We start from the raw sequence: 15,289 nt of genomic DNA, 5'->3' as shown, positions 1-15,289 counted from the left end.
TTTGGCGCTCAAGGCCTTCCTCCCTTCCCTTCACGGTCAGTCAGTTCAAGTCCTGACGGACAACACGACCGCGATGTGGTACGTCAACAAACAGGGAGGAGTAGGGTCGCAGTGTCTCTGCAGAGAGGCTCTGCATCTCTGGTCCTGGGTTCAGGATCATCAGATTTGTCTGATGGCAAATCATCTGGCCGGAGTTCTGAACGTTCGTGCAGACAGTCTCAGTCGGCAGTTCTCTGCCGACCACGAGTGGAGGCTTCACCCGGAGGTGGTTCACGACATCATTCAGATGTGGGGGACTCCTCGGGTGGACCTGTTCGCCACTCGCGAGAATGCTCACTGCCTGTCATTCTGCAGTCTCCAGTTTCCGATGCAAGGAGCCTTGGGGGACGCGTTTCAGTTGAGTTGGACAAATCAACTCCTTTACGCGTTTCCTCCCATACCCTTGATTCCTCGGGTTCTGAGGAAGATTCGCCAGGACCGGGCCCAAGTCATATTGGTCGCCCCGGATTGGCCAAGAAGGGTGTGGTACACGGATCTTCTCCACCTCTCCTCTCACCCGCCGCTCCGTCTCCCTCACAGGGCAGACCTCCTCTCTCAGATGGAGGGGCAGGTTCTACACCCCCACCTCCAGACATTACACCTTCATGCCTGGAGATTGAACGGGGCAACTTGAGTTCTTTTTCTCTCCCTCACGATGTGGTGGATGTCATTCTTTCTGCCAGGCGTGACTCCACTAAGTCCATTTATTCGTATAGGTGGTGGGAGAGAGATGTTGACCCTTTGAAGGCTCATTTGTCTGACATTTTGCAGTTTGCTCTTTCTTTGGCGCAGCAAGGATTTGCTGTTGCCACGGTCAAGGGGTATCTTTCGGCTTTGTCGGCTTTTCTTTGTTTGCCGGATCAGCCTTCTCTTTTTAAGTCTCCAGTGGTTTTAAGATTTTTGAAGGGACTCACTAATAGATTCCCTCCTACTCCTTTTGTTATTCCTCATTGGGATTTGAATCTTGTGTTAACCTATTTGATGGGTTCCCCCTTCGAACCCTTACACAAGTGTCCCATTAGGCTTTTGTCTTTTAAGACGGTCTTCTTAGTGGCAATCACCTCGGCAAGGAGGGTGAGTGAGCTTCAGGCTCTTAGTTCCAAACCCCCATTCCTGACCATTCATGCTGAAAGACTGGTTCTTAGGACCAGGGCTGCTTTTCTGCCTAAGGTGGTAACTCCCTTCCATCTAGGACAATCCATTACCCTTCCTACCTTCTATCCTCCCCCTCACCCTTCGAAGGAGGAGGAGAGACTTCACCGTTTGGACCCTAAGAGGGCGGTGTCTTTTTATCTGGACAGAACTAAAGACTTCCGGATGGATGACCAGCTGTTTATTGGTTTTGCTGGCTGCAAGAAGGGCAGAGCGGTGCACAAATGCACACTTTCCAGGTGGATAATCCTGTGCATCAATATTTGCTACTCCTTGGCGGGTAAGGACCCTCCCGAGGGTATTAGAGCACATTCAACTAGAGCAAAGTCTGCAACATCTGCTTTGTCTAGAGGTGTTCCTGTTGAGGACATTTGCAGGGCTGCGACTTGGGCCTCCCTCCACACTTTCGCGAAGCATTACTGCTTGGATTCCGAGGTGAGGAGGGACGGCCACTTCGCGCGCTCTGTTCTCCAAGATTTCCTGGTATAGCAGAGTGGTCACCCTCCTCCGGGAGTGGGGACTGCTGTGGGACTCTATTCACAAGGTGAGGAATCCACATGGCAGATGTATCTATCAGAAGAACAAGTTACTTACCTTCGGTAACGCTTTTTCTGGTAGATACAATATCTGCCTGTGGATTCCTCACATGCCCACCCGCCTCCCCGTTGTCCACTGTGCTATACCTGGTTTTATTGTTTGTATATATTTTGGGTTTTGATGCCTTTACTATGCACTGTGTGCTATTTTGGTTTGTATGTACTGTGTACATTGTATATATGCATATTTGCTGTTGTTGGTCCGTCCGGGTGCCTCGAAGGCACGGAAAAAAGGCGGAACTGACGTCATCACGCCGACGTGGGTCTAATAAGGAGTCGGTGACGTCAGACGGAGTCGCCCGCGATGCCGTGCTCCTGTGACGTCGTCCACGCCGGCGTGCTACGAAGAAAAATTCCGAATGTTGCTGACGCAAGGGGGATATTCACAAGGTGAGGAATCCACAGGCAGATATTGTATCTACCAGAAAAAGCGTTACCGAAGGTAAGTAACTTGTTCATTTGGGCTGGAGAAATGTATTTAGGGAGCTGAAATATTGCTCTGTAAGAGGTTGTTATTATGCTGTTTAAAGTTCCAGCGTCTCTTCCTCTCATTGGTTCACTACCAACGGTGATCGTGGGCTGCAATTTGGCTCGCATGACTTTTAAGAAAGGTTCTAATAACAGGTCCGGCAACATCTTTTTCAAGGGTTTAAGTGCCAGATAGGTCATAGCACCCTTCCTTCGCAGGGATTCCAGCTGCGGCTTGAAGGAGTTGTTTTGATCTAAAAGTATCCCCAGGTACTTGTAGCTTGTTACTTGATGTAGGCGTTTCCCGTCAAGATACCAGCTTGGACTTGTCTTCTTATGGTAGTTTACATATAACAATTTTGTCAGTGTCATACCTCCTAACTTTGGGGCATGAGATGAGCAACTGTCCAATTCATCTGGTAAGTCTGCTAAGAAGAGGTTAAACAGCAGTGGGGCAAGGACGCACCATTGTTTTAGGCCCTTAGTTGTGGTAATTCTGCTAGAAATGTGCTTTCCGCCTCCTAGTTTTATTGTGATCCACGTGTTAGTGTGCAAGGGCCCGATTCACAGAATGAACTTAAGACTAAATCCTAAACTTACTACTATTTGGTATTCACAGAATGCACTTACTACTTTCGGGATTCACAGAATAGATTTGAGACTACTAACTCTAAGTCCGAAATCGGGGAGTAAATTCTGGCCCGGAGGCGGAGCTTACGGCCCTGAGGCGGAGCTTACGGCCCTGAGGCGGAGCTTACGGGCCGGAGGCGGAGCTTCCGGCTCGGAGGTGGGGATTTTTGCCATGCTGAAATCTCCAACTCCGGGCCGCAAGCTCCGCCTCCGGGCCACAAGCTCCGCCTCCGGGCCGCAAGCTCCGCCTCCGGGTCGGAATTTACTCCCCGATTTCGGACTTAGAGTTAGTAGTCTTAAATCTATTCTGTGAATACCGAAAGTAGTAAGTTCACTCTGTGAATCCCGAAAGTAGTAAGTGCATTCTGTGAATACCAAATAGTAGTAAGTTTAGGATTTAGTCTTAAGTTCATTCTGTGAATCGGGCCCCAAGTGCCTAAGTTGGTCTAAAAGAAAAGTTGGTATCCCCCAGTTGGCCAGCTTGTGCCAGAGTTTAGTGCAGTCAACGTGGTCGAACGCTGCTGTGTAATCAATGAAGCAGAGATACAGGGTCGGCAGCGTCCATTAGCATGGTCAAGGCCATGATGTTAGTTGTTGTTTCTTGGCCTTTGCGGAATCCTGTTTGTGTTATGGGGATAATTTTATTCTCTAAGGCCCAGTTGGCTATTTCTTCCAAGATGATCCCTAATCTTTGGAAGAACTAGCAGGGGAAGCAGTTAGTTACAGCCCATTGCTAATGAGCAGCACTCCAGTACTATGGCAGTAATCCTCTCTCCTGAGCGCTAAGCATCACAAGAGGTTGCCACAGAGAGGAAGGAAGGGGACACCCAAATACTTTACTAGATCAGCTGAATTTAATCTAGCGATCAATGGGGCAATTATAGATGTCACAACCAGATTCCCTCACATCACATAGAGAACTGGCCAGACAAGGTATTCTGTCGGGAGCTGCAAACTGAAATATTTGAGTACTGGGGTAAAAAAACGGTTGCGCTCCCTTATCTATTGCAGTGAGCAGCTGGAGATATATGCTGAATTGATAATCTGGCTGAACCCTTGAAACATTCTCTCCTAACAAACTCAGATGGACTAGCACCTACAGAAATGATGTGGGGCATAAAGCATGACGTTATACCTTAACTTACTCATCACTGTATTGAGAAGTATCTTCTGCTCCTCCCCCCCACTTCCTCGCTACAACATGGACCCCACTTGGGTTATTAACTCGGATCGCACAGCCCTTCCAGTTGGTTGTCATTGACTTTAATACTTCATGTGACTGGTGATTGAAGGATATTAACGTCAATATGAAAATGATGGATGTAATATCTGTTAAGACTATGCCACTCTATCCAGCACCCTCTGCACTTACCTGACAAAGTTCTACTTTAGTTGTAGTGCTAATGCTGACAATCCTCACTCTTGTCAGTGCCTGCCTCTACATTTCGCTTTGACGCAGGTGAAGTCTATGCTCTGCAATATGTGCATGAATAATGTGGCTTGAGATGATGGCATGGGCTAGGAGTAAGGGGGAAAGGGGAAAGTGATACTGTATTAAGCAGAAGCCTCGCTGACCAGAACTTCATTCAGTAACCATCAGGCTGCCCTGAGGGGATATGTGCTTCGCTAGCAGATCACCCTAACTCCTGGTTGCGTAATTGCAGAGTAGAGAACAGTCTGCTTGTTTTGATGGAAGCATCTATCCTAGTGTCGATAGTACACCTGAGTGAAAAGAATTTAAGAAGAGGCCCAACATTTCAATTGCATTGCTGTTTCCCGGATTTTGTTTTCTTTTTCCTCAGTGGCTGTCTGTATCCTGTTACATATTTGCTCTTGTTTTTGCCAGCCTTATTGATTGTTCTCTTTTGGTAGACCTGCTCTGTTGTATTGTTTTCTTGTGGGAATTACTAGCATCCGTCTAGCATAATTTATAGAACACAATTTAATATTTTGGCAAGCACATTTTCCCCACAATTATCTTTAGTTCGGTCCTGAGTGTTGCCACCTTCATTTTGCATTTTTTGACTGCATCATTTTTACAAGGTGACTCAGCTTTGCAAGGTCCTCACATTTTGGCAGAAAGCAAGTGACTCAAGCCTACTAACCTATCACCCCAGCTAGAGCTAAATCTGGAGGTTGAGCGATTTCTGTCTGTGACAGAAATCAGGGTGATTAAGGACATACCAGGGCCAATAAAAACAGAATCGTCATAGTTTAAAAGAGTTGTATTGCATCTTGCCATGAAAGTTTTAAACCAGAAAATGAAACTTAAGCGCCACTAAAGTAAAATGCAAGTGATACATCTCAAGATGAATGTAATTCTAGCCTTTAAAAGGGCCTTCCAGTAGTTTGCAATAGACAATATAACCTGCAAACGTTTGATCCACAGGAGCTCTATTAAGGGTATAACTATAGTGCAATTTGGAAAAATTGTGGACATTTTTGGGATATTTCCGGATTCATATCCCTTCTCACTCAATCAGTGCTCTGCTCATAATTCTATACTAATGTGCCTTATTATTAATGCTACCAGATTAGAGATAGAGGTGACCTTTGAGGGGGTGTTGTAGGATATTCGCTCTCCCTAGGCTTGTTTGTAATTGGTACTGTATCACCAATGTTTCGCTTATTCAGAGGGACTTGTCAACAGTGCCCCTTTTCACTACTACCATTTGTCTTACCTCTGGAGCACCTTTCTATTGCACTTAGAGAAGACCTGGGGTTAAGAGTTAAACGTGCAGCTTCTAATCACACAATGATCACACAAATCAGTGATTTTATAATGATATTTGTTAGAGATCCTGACCATGCACTCCAGGCCCTTCTCTATATAGGTAGCAGTTACTTGCAGCTTCACATTCAAAAGCTGAGGTGATTCAGAGTTTGGGGTATACTCTATCCTAAGTATATAAACAACTGAGCATACTCTGGCTCTGTCAACGACATTCTCCTCCGATGGCCCGACAGAGCCTTTTGAGCTAAGCCATCTGACCACTTGCCCAATTTAGAGTGGGCGGTCAGGTGGCTCTTGTTTTGATGTCTGGTGAGGGCCAATAAAAGTTAAAAAATATTGTCCCACACACAATGTGTGAAAACGTTTGTGGTGTGGGGGTAATTTTTTTCTTTTTTCAAAAACAAACTCTCAAGGAGTTTGTTTTTGAAAAAAGTAAAACTTTAAACGTTTAATGGACGGCTGTCCTGTTTGACAGAGTTATTCGTCAAAATATTTTAACATTAATAGGACCCTCTGTGATGGTGATTACTCCCAATGTTAAGAGATGTCCGTGGAGCTGACATACATCTCTATATGTGGGGGATGGGATGACTGTCAGAGCTCCAAAGTGATTTATTCCTTCGCCCTGATGAAAATTCAACTGTCCTCCAAACTCTAAATCAGGCCCTAATTTTCAGTATTCACAGTCTAGATCTAGCCTATCAAAAAATTCTACCCATACCACAGAAACCCTAATATCTTCCCAAAGCGTTTACAATAATGTCCCTATAAAATATCTAAAGCCCCAGCATTGCTCTAGATTGAATACTTAAAATGTCATCATCTGTTATGATCTGAAAATTATTTTTGATGATAGAAAAGCAGATTCAAATCCAATTAGATTTTACACTTGTGCGCACAATAAATAACCATAGTGACTTCTCCCTAACCAGGAATCCTTAATTTTAATAAATATTATTTTAGACAACCTCTATGTATCTGACTATAAAAACTGGAAGTTAGCATTATTTGGTCAATGGACATAAACTAGGATAACATTTTCAGTCTATTTTCTAATGACGTTCTACTAAATAATAGTGGTTAAATTCCCTAGCAACTAGAATCCAAAGGCTTTACTGAATATCTTTAGTTAGTGCAATTCTGGCTGAGGGCAAACCTTTCCATTCCTAGTGGTTTTTATGTATTTGGAATGCAGGGTTATTCCATATAGACACATTTTCATACAGATAAAATGTCTCATAACTACCAAATAAAAATCGTCTAATCAAGAAAAATATTTTTGTTATGAGCGTTTTGTTTATATTTTGCAGAGAAGAAGTGCTGCAGTCGGACGATAAAGAAGTCATGTCAGAAGGTTCATCTGTGTCTGAGGGAGAAAACGGACGCCTTCCAACACCAAAGTTGAAATCACTTGGTGGAGCCCAAAGGACTCACCATGATCTCACAACACCAGTTGTTGGTAAAAAAACAAAAACATTTTTATACATTTGGACACAATTGTATTTTTTTCTCTCCGAGTATCAGGGGATCTTTGTTTAAGTGTTTGAGCTGAAGCATATGCATGCTATATTGGATTCCTTTACTGAATTCGTTTTTAACATTTTTAGGAGGTGCTGTTTTAGTGTCTCCACCCAAGTTGAAATCGCCGTTGCCTGATCGCCGTTCGAAAACGTCTCCAGAAAGACGCTATTCTCCACATAAACGTAGCTCAAGGGAACCTTCCAAAAGAAAGCATAGCAAGGTAAAGGACCTGTTTGACGTTGTGTTGGGTGTTGCATTGCCAGACTACCAATGTATGTTTCAATTTGTTCAAAGATAGACACATCAGTAAATCTTTTGTTAATTAGAATCTACTATATGTCATTTTCTTTAGCACCTTTCCTTTTGTTTTCAAGTCTGCATACAAATGTGGGTACTGTCAGAATGCCCTAGCATAACAAACAAGTGAGATGAACTTTCCACAGTCCTCTGTATCCACAGCCAGCCATACACAATGGGAATATGTTGGTTAGCAGTAGGGCAGAGGAAAGGGAAATGGGATAAGAGAAAAACAGTCACTGGGTCATTACTCTGACCCATCACTCTTCTGGTGCTGGCATCTATTGGGTGTCTAAAGATAAGATTAATATTCTTAATACCTTATGGATGTAGAGAATCAACACTTGCTATACCAAATGATTTACATCCAGAATATCACTATGTCCCAAGCTCTCGGAGATACATTTGGAACAGTGACATTCCTGGAACTGAAACATAAATAATATATGTAATTGATAGTAATTGGGTTTTGACATAATGTCGATCCCTTCTCTGGTAAAGGATTATCTTATTTTTTGGTTGTACACACACTCTTGTTCTAATATACATTATTAAACTGTTATATATAAAAAACATTAACTAAAAATATGTATTTCCCACTTACACCAATTGATCACTTTCACTAGCACATACCAAACATTAAATGCTGTGACAACTTCAGGAAATATCTGCCCTTTGGCCGGCTTTGAAGGGTATGCAACTGAATTTGACAGGCTACATTCTGTATCATTTTGCAAATAAATATGTCCTAGTTATCCAGTATTGGGGTATCTTACATAGATTCACATGCCTGAATCATTCCCTGTCGGCGAGGCGGGAGTCCAACAGTATATAAAAAAGCAGTGCCAAAAGTAAATTACAGTAGTAGGCCCTAAATACAGGCCTGAGGCCTAGATTGCAGTAGCCTATCTACCTCATTTTTATTTATTTTTTTAAACGCAATTTATTGGTTTTCTGCACAAAGCATACATAGACCATTACATAACACTCGCTATCCCAGTCCCATAGTGTCAATTGAAGAAGGAGCTAAGAAAACCCCCCTCCCATCTGTTTGACCACACAGATCGTGGGAACACAGCAACTCTTACAATCAACATACCAATTTAAATACGATTTGTAAAATTTCCCCTCTATTTACTTCTAACATACCCCTATTCTCCCTCCCTCCTCCCCAATCCCCCGTCACCGACACACAAAATTGTGTCTAAGCTCCCTAATTTGTGTGTACCGGAGTAATCGTATGTTGTTCCATATGATGCACATGTCTTGTCTCGGGGCCATTCCTCAATCAGTAATCTACTCCACGCCATCATCCTGTGTCTCATGTTCGCGCAGTGCCTGTACTAGCGTTTCCCATGCCGTCGCTGATTCCAGCGCTTTTTAATTTTGTTGCCTGCGCGCCATCTGATATCGTAATTCGCTTTCGCTGCTAGCCCACTTGAGGCGCTCGCTCTGCCATCTGTTGCTGCTGGGACCCATAGTTGCCTTCCAGTGCTTGGTAATTTCTCTCTTCGCCAATATGAGCCCCATGTCCACAAACTTATTAGTGATCTTATTCTTGGATGTGTCAGGGAACCAGTGAAGAAAACTAACAACCATATCGAACTCCAGTCGCCGTTCTGTTACCTCGTTTAGGGCATCCCCCACCGCCTTCCAATAGGGGCCGATCACTGGGCAGGACTATAGCATGTGTTCTATTTCCGCCCCAGCTCTCATGCATCTGGGGCACGCTGCCTCTTCTACTTTAAAATATTTCTTGATTTCCCTGGGGTCAGGTAAGCTCTGTGAAGAATATAGAAATGCACCAACTGGAATCTTGCGTTTCTCGTGCTTTTCCAGGCTCTGCGCACTATCTGCCCCATGCCGTCTCAGGAATGTCTTTTCCTAGATCTACCTCCCATTTTCCCTGCAAAGTGTCTAGAGGCGCCAACCCTTCGGTAAGCATTCTGGAGTATAGACACGTGACCGCCTTAAAGGTCCCCACCGCCATCATGGTATACTGACAGGCCAACGTTTTTTTAGGTTCTATCAGCCCCTCCCGCCAGTGTGCTTGTATTGCTCTCGTTAATGCTGCGTGTAACAGGAAGCCTCCTCTCGGTAAATCAAACCGTTCTTGGAGTGTCTGGTAGGATAACATCGTCCCATCCTCATAGAGGTCTCCCATCATTTGAACTCCCGCCTCCTCCCATAGCTGCAGTTGTGACCAGTCGCCGCCATGCGGTAGCGCCGTCACCATCCCGAGGGGAATTTCGGGTGCGTATGGGTGTAATACACCCGCCTTGCGTTAGGAGCGGTTCCAACACAGTCTGAGCGTTTTCTCTTCCAATGTTAAATCTTTAAGGACTCATTTCTGTTGTAGCGCTATAAACGAGAGTACGTGGCGAGGTATGCCTCCCTCCCTCCTGTGTTCCGGCCCCCTAAACACTCGCGCTATTTCTTGCGTGAATATCTCCAGTTGTGCTGCTAAGTAATATAGCTCGAAGTCCGGAACCGCCAACCCTCCCTTAGCCTTAGGTCTTGTGAGCGTTGCCTGCGCCACTCTACGCCTTCCCGTGCCCCAAAGAAAAGACACTATCAGTGATTTCATAAATTGAAAAATAGAGCTAGGTATCCACACTGGCAACGTTCGGAAGTAATATAAGAATCTAGGGAGAGCTATCATTTTTAACAGAGCTATATGGCCCTTTACTGTCAGTCAGTCAGTCAGTCAGTCAAAAACTCTTTATTTCGATTAATTAAAATCATAAAAGACAATGCAAGAAAAATAGTCCTCCACACAGAATTAAAATATATAGTAAAAAATAAATAAGCATTCGATTGTTACAATTCATATTTACAATATCTACAAAACAATACATATATCGTATACCATATACTAAAAAGGCCCTAAGCCCAGGAGGCTATTGAATACGGTATAAAGTGCATCATTGGGTATATCGAATTAGAACCATAAGCCCCTTTTTATCCTACTAAATAGTTACATATAACTAATTCTCCTATTGTTTACCTGGGCTGCAGCCACCAGAAAACCTGCTACGCTATACATAACATGGACACTGCTAAGCATTTGTAGTTGTATAAGGGCAGGCCTCACTTGTACAAATCCAGCGTCACGTAAGATTGGGTTTACATTTTTTTTACGAGCCTCTGAGTAGTGCTCACAGAACATTACCAAGAGAAGTGTGTCTTGTGTAGAAAACCTATCACAAGAACATGGTGCTGCATCTTCCGGTTTCGCCCATTTGGGAAATATACCCAAAGTAAGATGAATGAGATTGAACCGAAATCTAACCAGCAAAAAGCGATGAAAAGGCTTGGTGACATACTTTAGATAAGGTTCAATGGATGGGGAAGTTAGTAAACCATAAATACTTTTCACGACTGGTTTTCTTAGCTCCTGCTCCTCCCTTTCCGCCTCCAGCAGGTTACGGAAATTGTGTTTAATCCAACCTATATCCTCTCTCTTTATGCCCTCAGAGATGTATACATTTCCGGTCGTCCCAGCCTGGCGCACGCCGCCCTAACGTACGCCAGCCATGGGCCCCTGTCTGCCTTATCGAGGGCTACACAGTCTTTTAGGATCAGGTGATTAAGGGAAATCTCCTCATTCAACCAAGTTTTTGCCCAACAAATCAACGGGGCCATTTTTAAATAGTCTGAAACGTAATGTAAACCTAATTCAGTGTGTAAGGAAAATGTGGGAGACGATTGCGGTAGTGAGAGGAGAGCTCTGAGAAACCTGTTTTCTACAATTTCTATTTTGGTCAGAGGTACGTAGCCCCATAAGGCCGCCCCATATGAGGCAATCGCTAAACACTTCGATTTGTGTATCTTTAACATAGCCTCCATGGGCCTTGCTCCCAGTCTCTTAGAAAAGTTCACGAGAGCTGTTGTAGATCTTGCTACTACGTTACTCTTCATCTTCTGCTGGGGGCCCCAGTTGCCCCTCTCATCAAAAAGGACTCCCAGGTAGGAAAAAACCGGGACCCTCGTCAGTTCCACGCCATTGCACGTGAAGGTTTTAACCTTAATATTCTTGCTACGTACTGCTGCCACCATTACATGGGATTTTTTAATATTTACTTTTAAGTCCAGGGCCTCCATGAAGCTGCCGAAATGATCCAGCAGCCTCTGTAAGCCCAGTCCCGTGCGCGCAAGTAAAACGGCATCATCCGCGTACTGGAGGACCGGGATCCCCGATCCCCCTATGCGCGGAATGTCCAATGTAGCCACGCCCAGGGATTTTTCGAGGGCATTAATGTAAATCGTAAAAAGAAGAGGGGCCAGTATACAACCTTGTCTGACCCCCCTCCTGGAACTAAATTGACCTGTACACCGGCCTTCCCGCATAACCCTGACAGAGGCAGAGAGGTCCTGGTGCAGGTCACTTAAAAAATTAGAAAAAGCCACATAGATGGAGCGAAACAACTAGTGGAACTCACACCCGCAGTCTTCTGGCGTCGCAGCACACCAAAGAGGCACTCGGCCTCTTTGGTGGGGCCCGATGATGAAGCATGACACTGACTAGGTCAGTGTGTGAGGGCTTTCTTCTCCACCCAAATAGGGTGTGAGTTCCACTAGTTGTTTCGCTCCATCTATGTGGCTTTTTCTGATACCTCAACCTCTCTTCTTTTGTTTATTTGCATAAAACCGGGGATCAAGAGAGTGTTCCTGATTTTCCCTGTCTCTCCCATTGTTATTTTGCACTTAAAAAATTAACCAGAGATGCGTCTAAACCAATATCACGCAAAATAAACCATAATTTTGAGCGGTTAACTAAATCGAATGCAGAAGATAGGTCCATGAAACCCAAATATAAAAAACCCTCCTTCGCAATTGTATATTTACTTATGAGGAGGTGTAAATTTAAACATTGGTCCATGGTGCCCCTATGTTCTCTAAAACCATACTGGAGGTTAGAGAGCACCCCCCTGCCTAACAGCCAATTCCCCAGTCTCTGTAGAATGACTCTGCCCATGATTTTTACGGCAGAGTCTAACAATGAGATTGGCCTGTAACAGGCGGGGTCCCCCCTATTCCCCTTTTTAAAAATAGGGACTATGATCGAGGATGCCCAAGAGGGTGGGAAACCTACTGTGGATGCGGCGTTAAACACATTGGTCAAAATCTTTGCCCAGAACTGTGGGCACAGAATATATAAGTCAGCAGGTACCCCATCGGGGCCTGGAGCCTTATGTCTGGACGTCTCTCTAATGGCCCTTTCTACCTCGGCTAGGTCGAACCTGGCAGGATTAGCGTACCGAGCAGTAGCTGTGGTGACAGACGTTGGCTCCATTTGATCTTTATCATAAATGCTCTTAAAATGTTGGAGCCAACTAGCATCAGGAATCACGCAATCAGTGTCTAGGTTCTCCTGTTCAGAGAAGAACGGCTGATTTATAATAGACCAGAACTTCCTGCTGTCCCTTATCACATCAATAGATTGTAGATTATCCCACGCCTCCTCCTTGATTTTGCGTCTGCCAATAGCAATTTTATATTCCTTACGGAGAGAAGCGACTAAAGCCCTATTCCTCGGCCTGCTTTTAAGGGCCCTCAGTAGGGCCCCATGAGCCCTTGAACAATTGTTATCAAACCATTTGTAGGCCCTCCTTGTTTGCGTACTGGCGCCTTCCTCTAAATTGTTGGCAATCTGCTTGCACACCGCTACATAAGCTTCTACAATCTCAGCGCCTGCAGCAGAACCATCTAGGCAGATGGCTAGGTTAGCCTCGGCTTGGATGGCAAGCTCCTTGAAGAAGGCTTCCGGGACGACCCTGTTCCATTTAATCCATCTCCCCTGGTCTATAGTCGATAGATTTCTGTGCGCCCCCCTCCTTGGTTCATTTTGGTCAATAAAAACCCCAAGGTTGACTCCAAGCAAGACCGGATTGTGGTCACTGAAGGTTGAGGTCACAACTCTGTAGACTAGTGTTTTGGCCAGGACTACGGGGGATAAAAAAATGTAGTCGATGACCGAGTTTGCTCCCCGTCCTATAAAGGTAGGAGCTCTCTCCTCCCCATCTCCACTACCCGGGTTCAAATAAATTCATGTTGGAAAGGAGGGCCTCAAGGGCCTCTCCCTCTTTGCTATGCTCAAAATGGGGAACCCCCCCCACTGGGTGACCCACCATGGTCTCCTCGGTAACAGTCCCAAGAACAAGGATGTATATTAAAATCTCCCAGAAGTACCACCTGTTACTAATAGCGGGAGGGTGGCCCAGAAGGCCATGCTGCCCCTCAGGGCCCTCACACCCCGGCCTACATTCCCCTCTAGTAGGTCTGCTGCCACGTGATAAACATGCACTCCCAGATATTTCAGGCAGGTGGGTTCCCACCGCACTGCTCGTTTCCCCCCGCCGAACCGGGAACAAACAAGTCTTGGACCAATTTACCCGCAGTCCTGAGAGTTCCCCAAAGTCTAAAAGCAAGCTTTCAGCTCCTGTTATAGCACTGTTAGCGTTTTCGAGGAAGAGCAGTAGGTCATCTGCGTATAGCGATATGTATTGTTGACCGTTCCTACTCCTCAATCCCCTGCAGTTTTTTCCCGTCCGGACCGTAATCGCAAGGGGTTCCACTGTTAAGGCGAGGAGCAATGGGGATAGTGAGCACCCCTGTCTCATCCCTCTTTCCACCGGATACTGCGAGGATATCAACGTGCCTACTCTCACTCGAGCCATCGCCGATGTGTACAGAACTTTCGTCCATTGTAGATAAAATTCTCCCAAGCCAAAACACCCTAAAACTTTGCATAAATACTCCCATTCTAAGCTATCGAAAGCTTTCTCAATGTCTACTGACAGTATCATTGGGTGTTGCTCCTCCGGGTGATCTTCCTCCAGTAGGCGCACCAATCGCCAGATGTTCGCGGTCATGTTTCGCGTAGGTATGAAACCAGCTTGGTCGTTGTGGACTAGCGTGGTCATGTATTGCAACAATCGGGTCGCTAATATGCTGCTCAAGATTTTGTAATCGGTGGTGTGCCGCGATAGCGGTCTATTATAGGCTGCATCTCTGCTCTCTCTCCCTGGTTTCAACAGTGGAATTACTAGCGCTTCCCGCATAGACTGCGGTAATTGCCCCAATTCTTTCGCCTCTCTGTACACTACTTGGAGTCTTGGTGCTAATAGGTCAATATATTTCCCATAAAATTCTATGGGCAACCCATCCAGTCCTGGGGTTTTGTTGCGGGCCATACGCTTAATAGCTCAGCGGATTTCTCCCAGCTTTATTTCCTTTCCCAAAACTTCCTCCTGCTCCTGGTCTAGCTCTGGGAAGTGAAGTTCTTCCAGGAAAACATCTATGGCCGGATCCCCTGTCATTAGCCTGCTTTTGTAGAGAGCCTCGTAGTAGCTCGTGAAGCACTGCAAAATCTCAGCGGACGGTGTGGACCTCCACTCCGTCCGCTGTATCTAATGCTACCACGGGAGAGCTTCTTTTCATAGGGTTAGCCAGCCATGCCAACAGGGTCCCCGCTCTGTCCTCCTCCGCATGGGCTCTCACCGTGTAGGCTTTATGGTCAAAACTACGTAAGCGCTCCACTTCTGCTGCCACCGCTTCTTTCGCCGCGCAAACCCTTCCCTGTAGTTCAGGGTGACCAGTGAGTAAGAGCTCCACCTTTCGCAGCGCACTATCAGCTTTGCCCAGGTCGCTTAAGAGTACTTTCCGTACTCCCGCGTGTTTCCCTACGCAGAGCCCCCTAATAACCACCTTGAAGGCGTCCCATTCTGTCGCCCTCGTTGCGGTCGTACCAGCATTTTCAGCAAAATACGGAGTAATCCCTTCTTCCAGTGCGGCATGAAACAGTGGGTCATCTAATGTGTCGGGCGCAGCTTCCAAGTAGGGACACTCA

General features: G+C 45.4%; 1 protein-coding gene across 10 annotated transcripts in view; it reads left to right on the top strand.

Moving 5' to 3' along the window:
* SAXO6 (stabilizer of axonemal microtubules 6) overlaps positions 1-15,289 on the top strand; it is a 541,049-nt gene that overhangs the window by 344,068 nt on the left and 181,692 nt on the right. For all 10 annotated transcript variants that reach the window (XM_078676490.1, XM_078676481.1, XM_078676550.1 and 7 more), the window contains 2 exons: positions 6,930-7,078; positions 7,227-7,360. In XM_078676490.1, coding sequence (XP_078532616.1) covers positions 6,930-7,078; positions 7,227-7,360 — 283 coding nt within the window. The remainder of the gene's footprint in view (positions 1-6,929; positions 7,079-7,226; positions 7,361-15,289) is intronic.

Source organism: Lissotriton helveticus, chromosome 1_1, assembly GCF_964261635.1.
Source record: "Lissotriton helveticus chromosome 1_1, aLisHel1.1, whole genome shotgun sequence".
Taxonomy (NCBI): domain Eukaryota; kingdom Metazoa; phylum Chordata; class Amphibia; order Caudata; family Salamandridae; genus Lissotriton; species Lissotriton helveticus.
The sequence above is the reverse complement of the archived record's forward strand: the minus strand, read 5'-3'. Positions and strand labels throughout refer to the sequence as shown.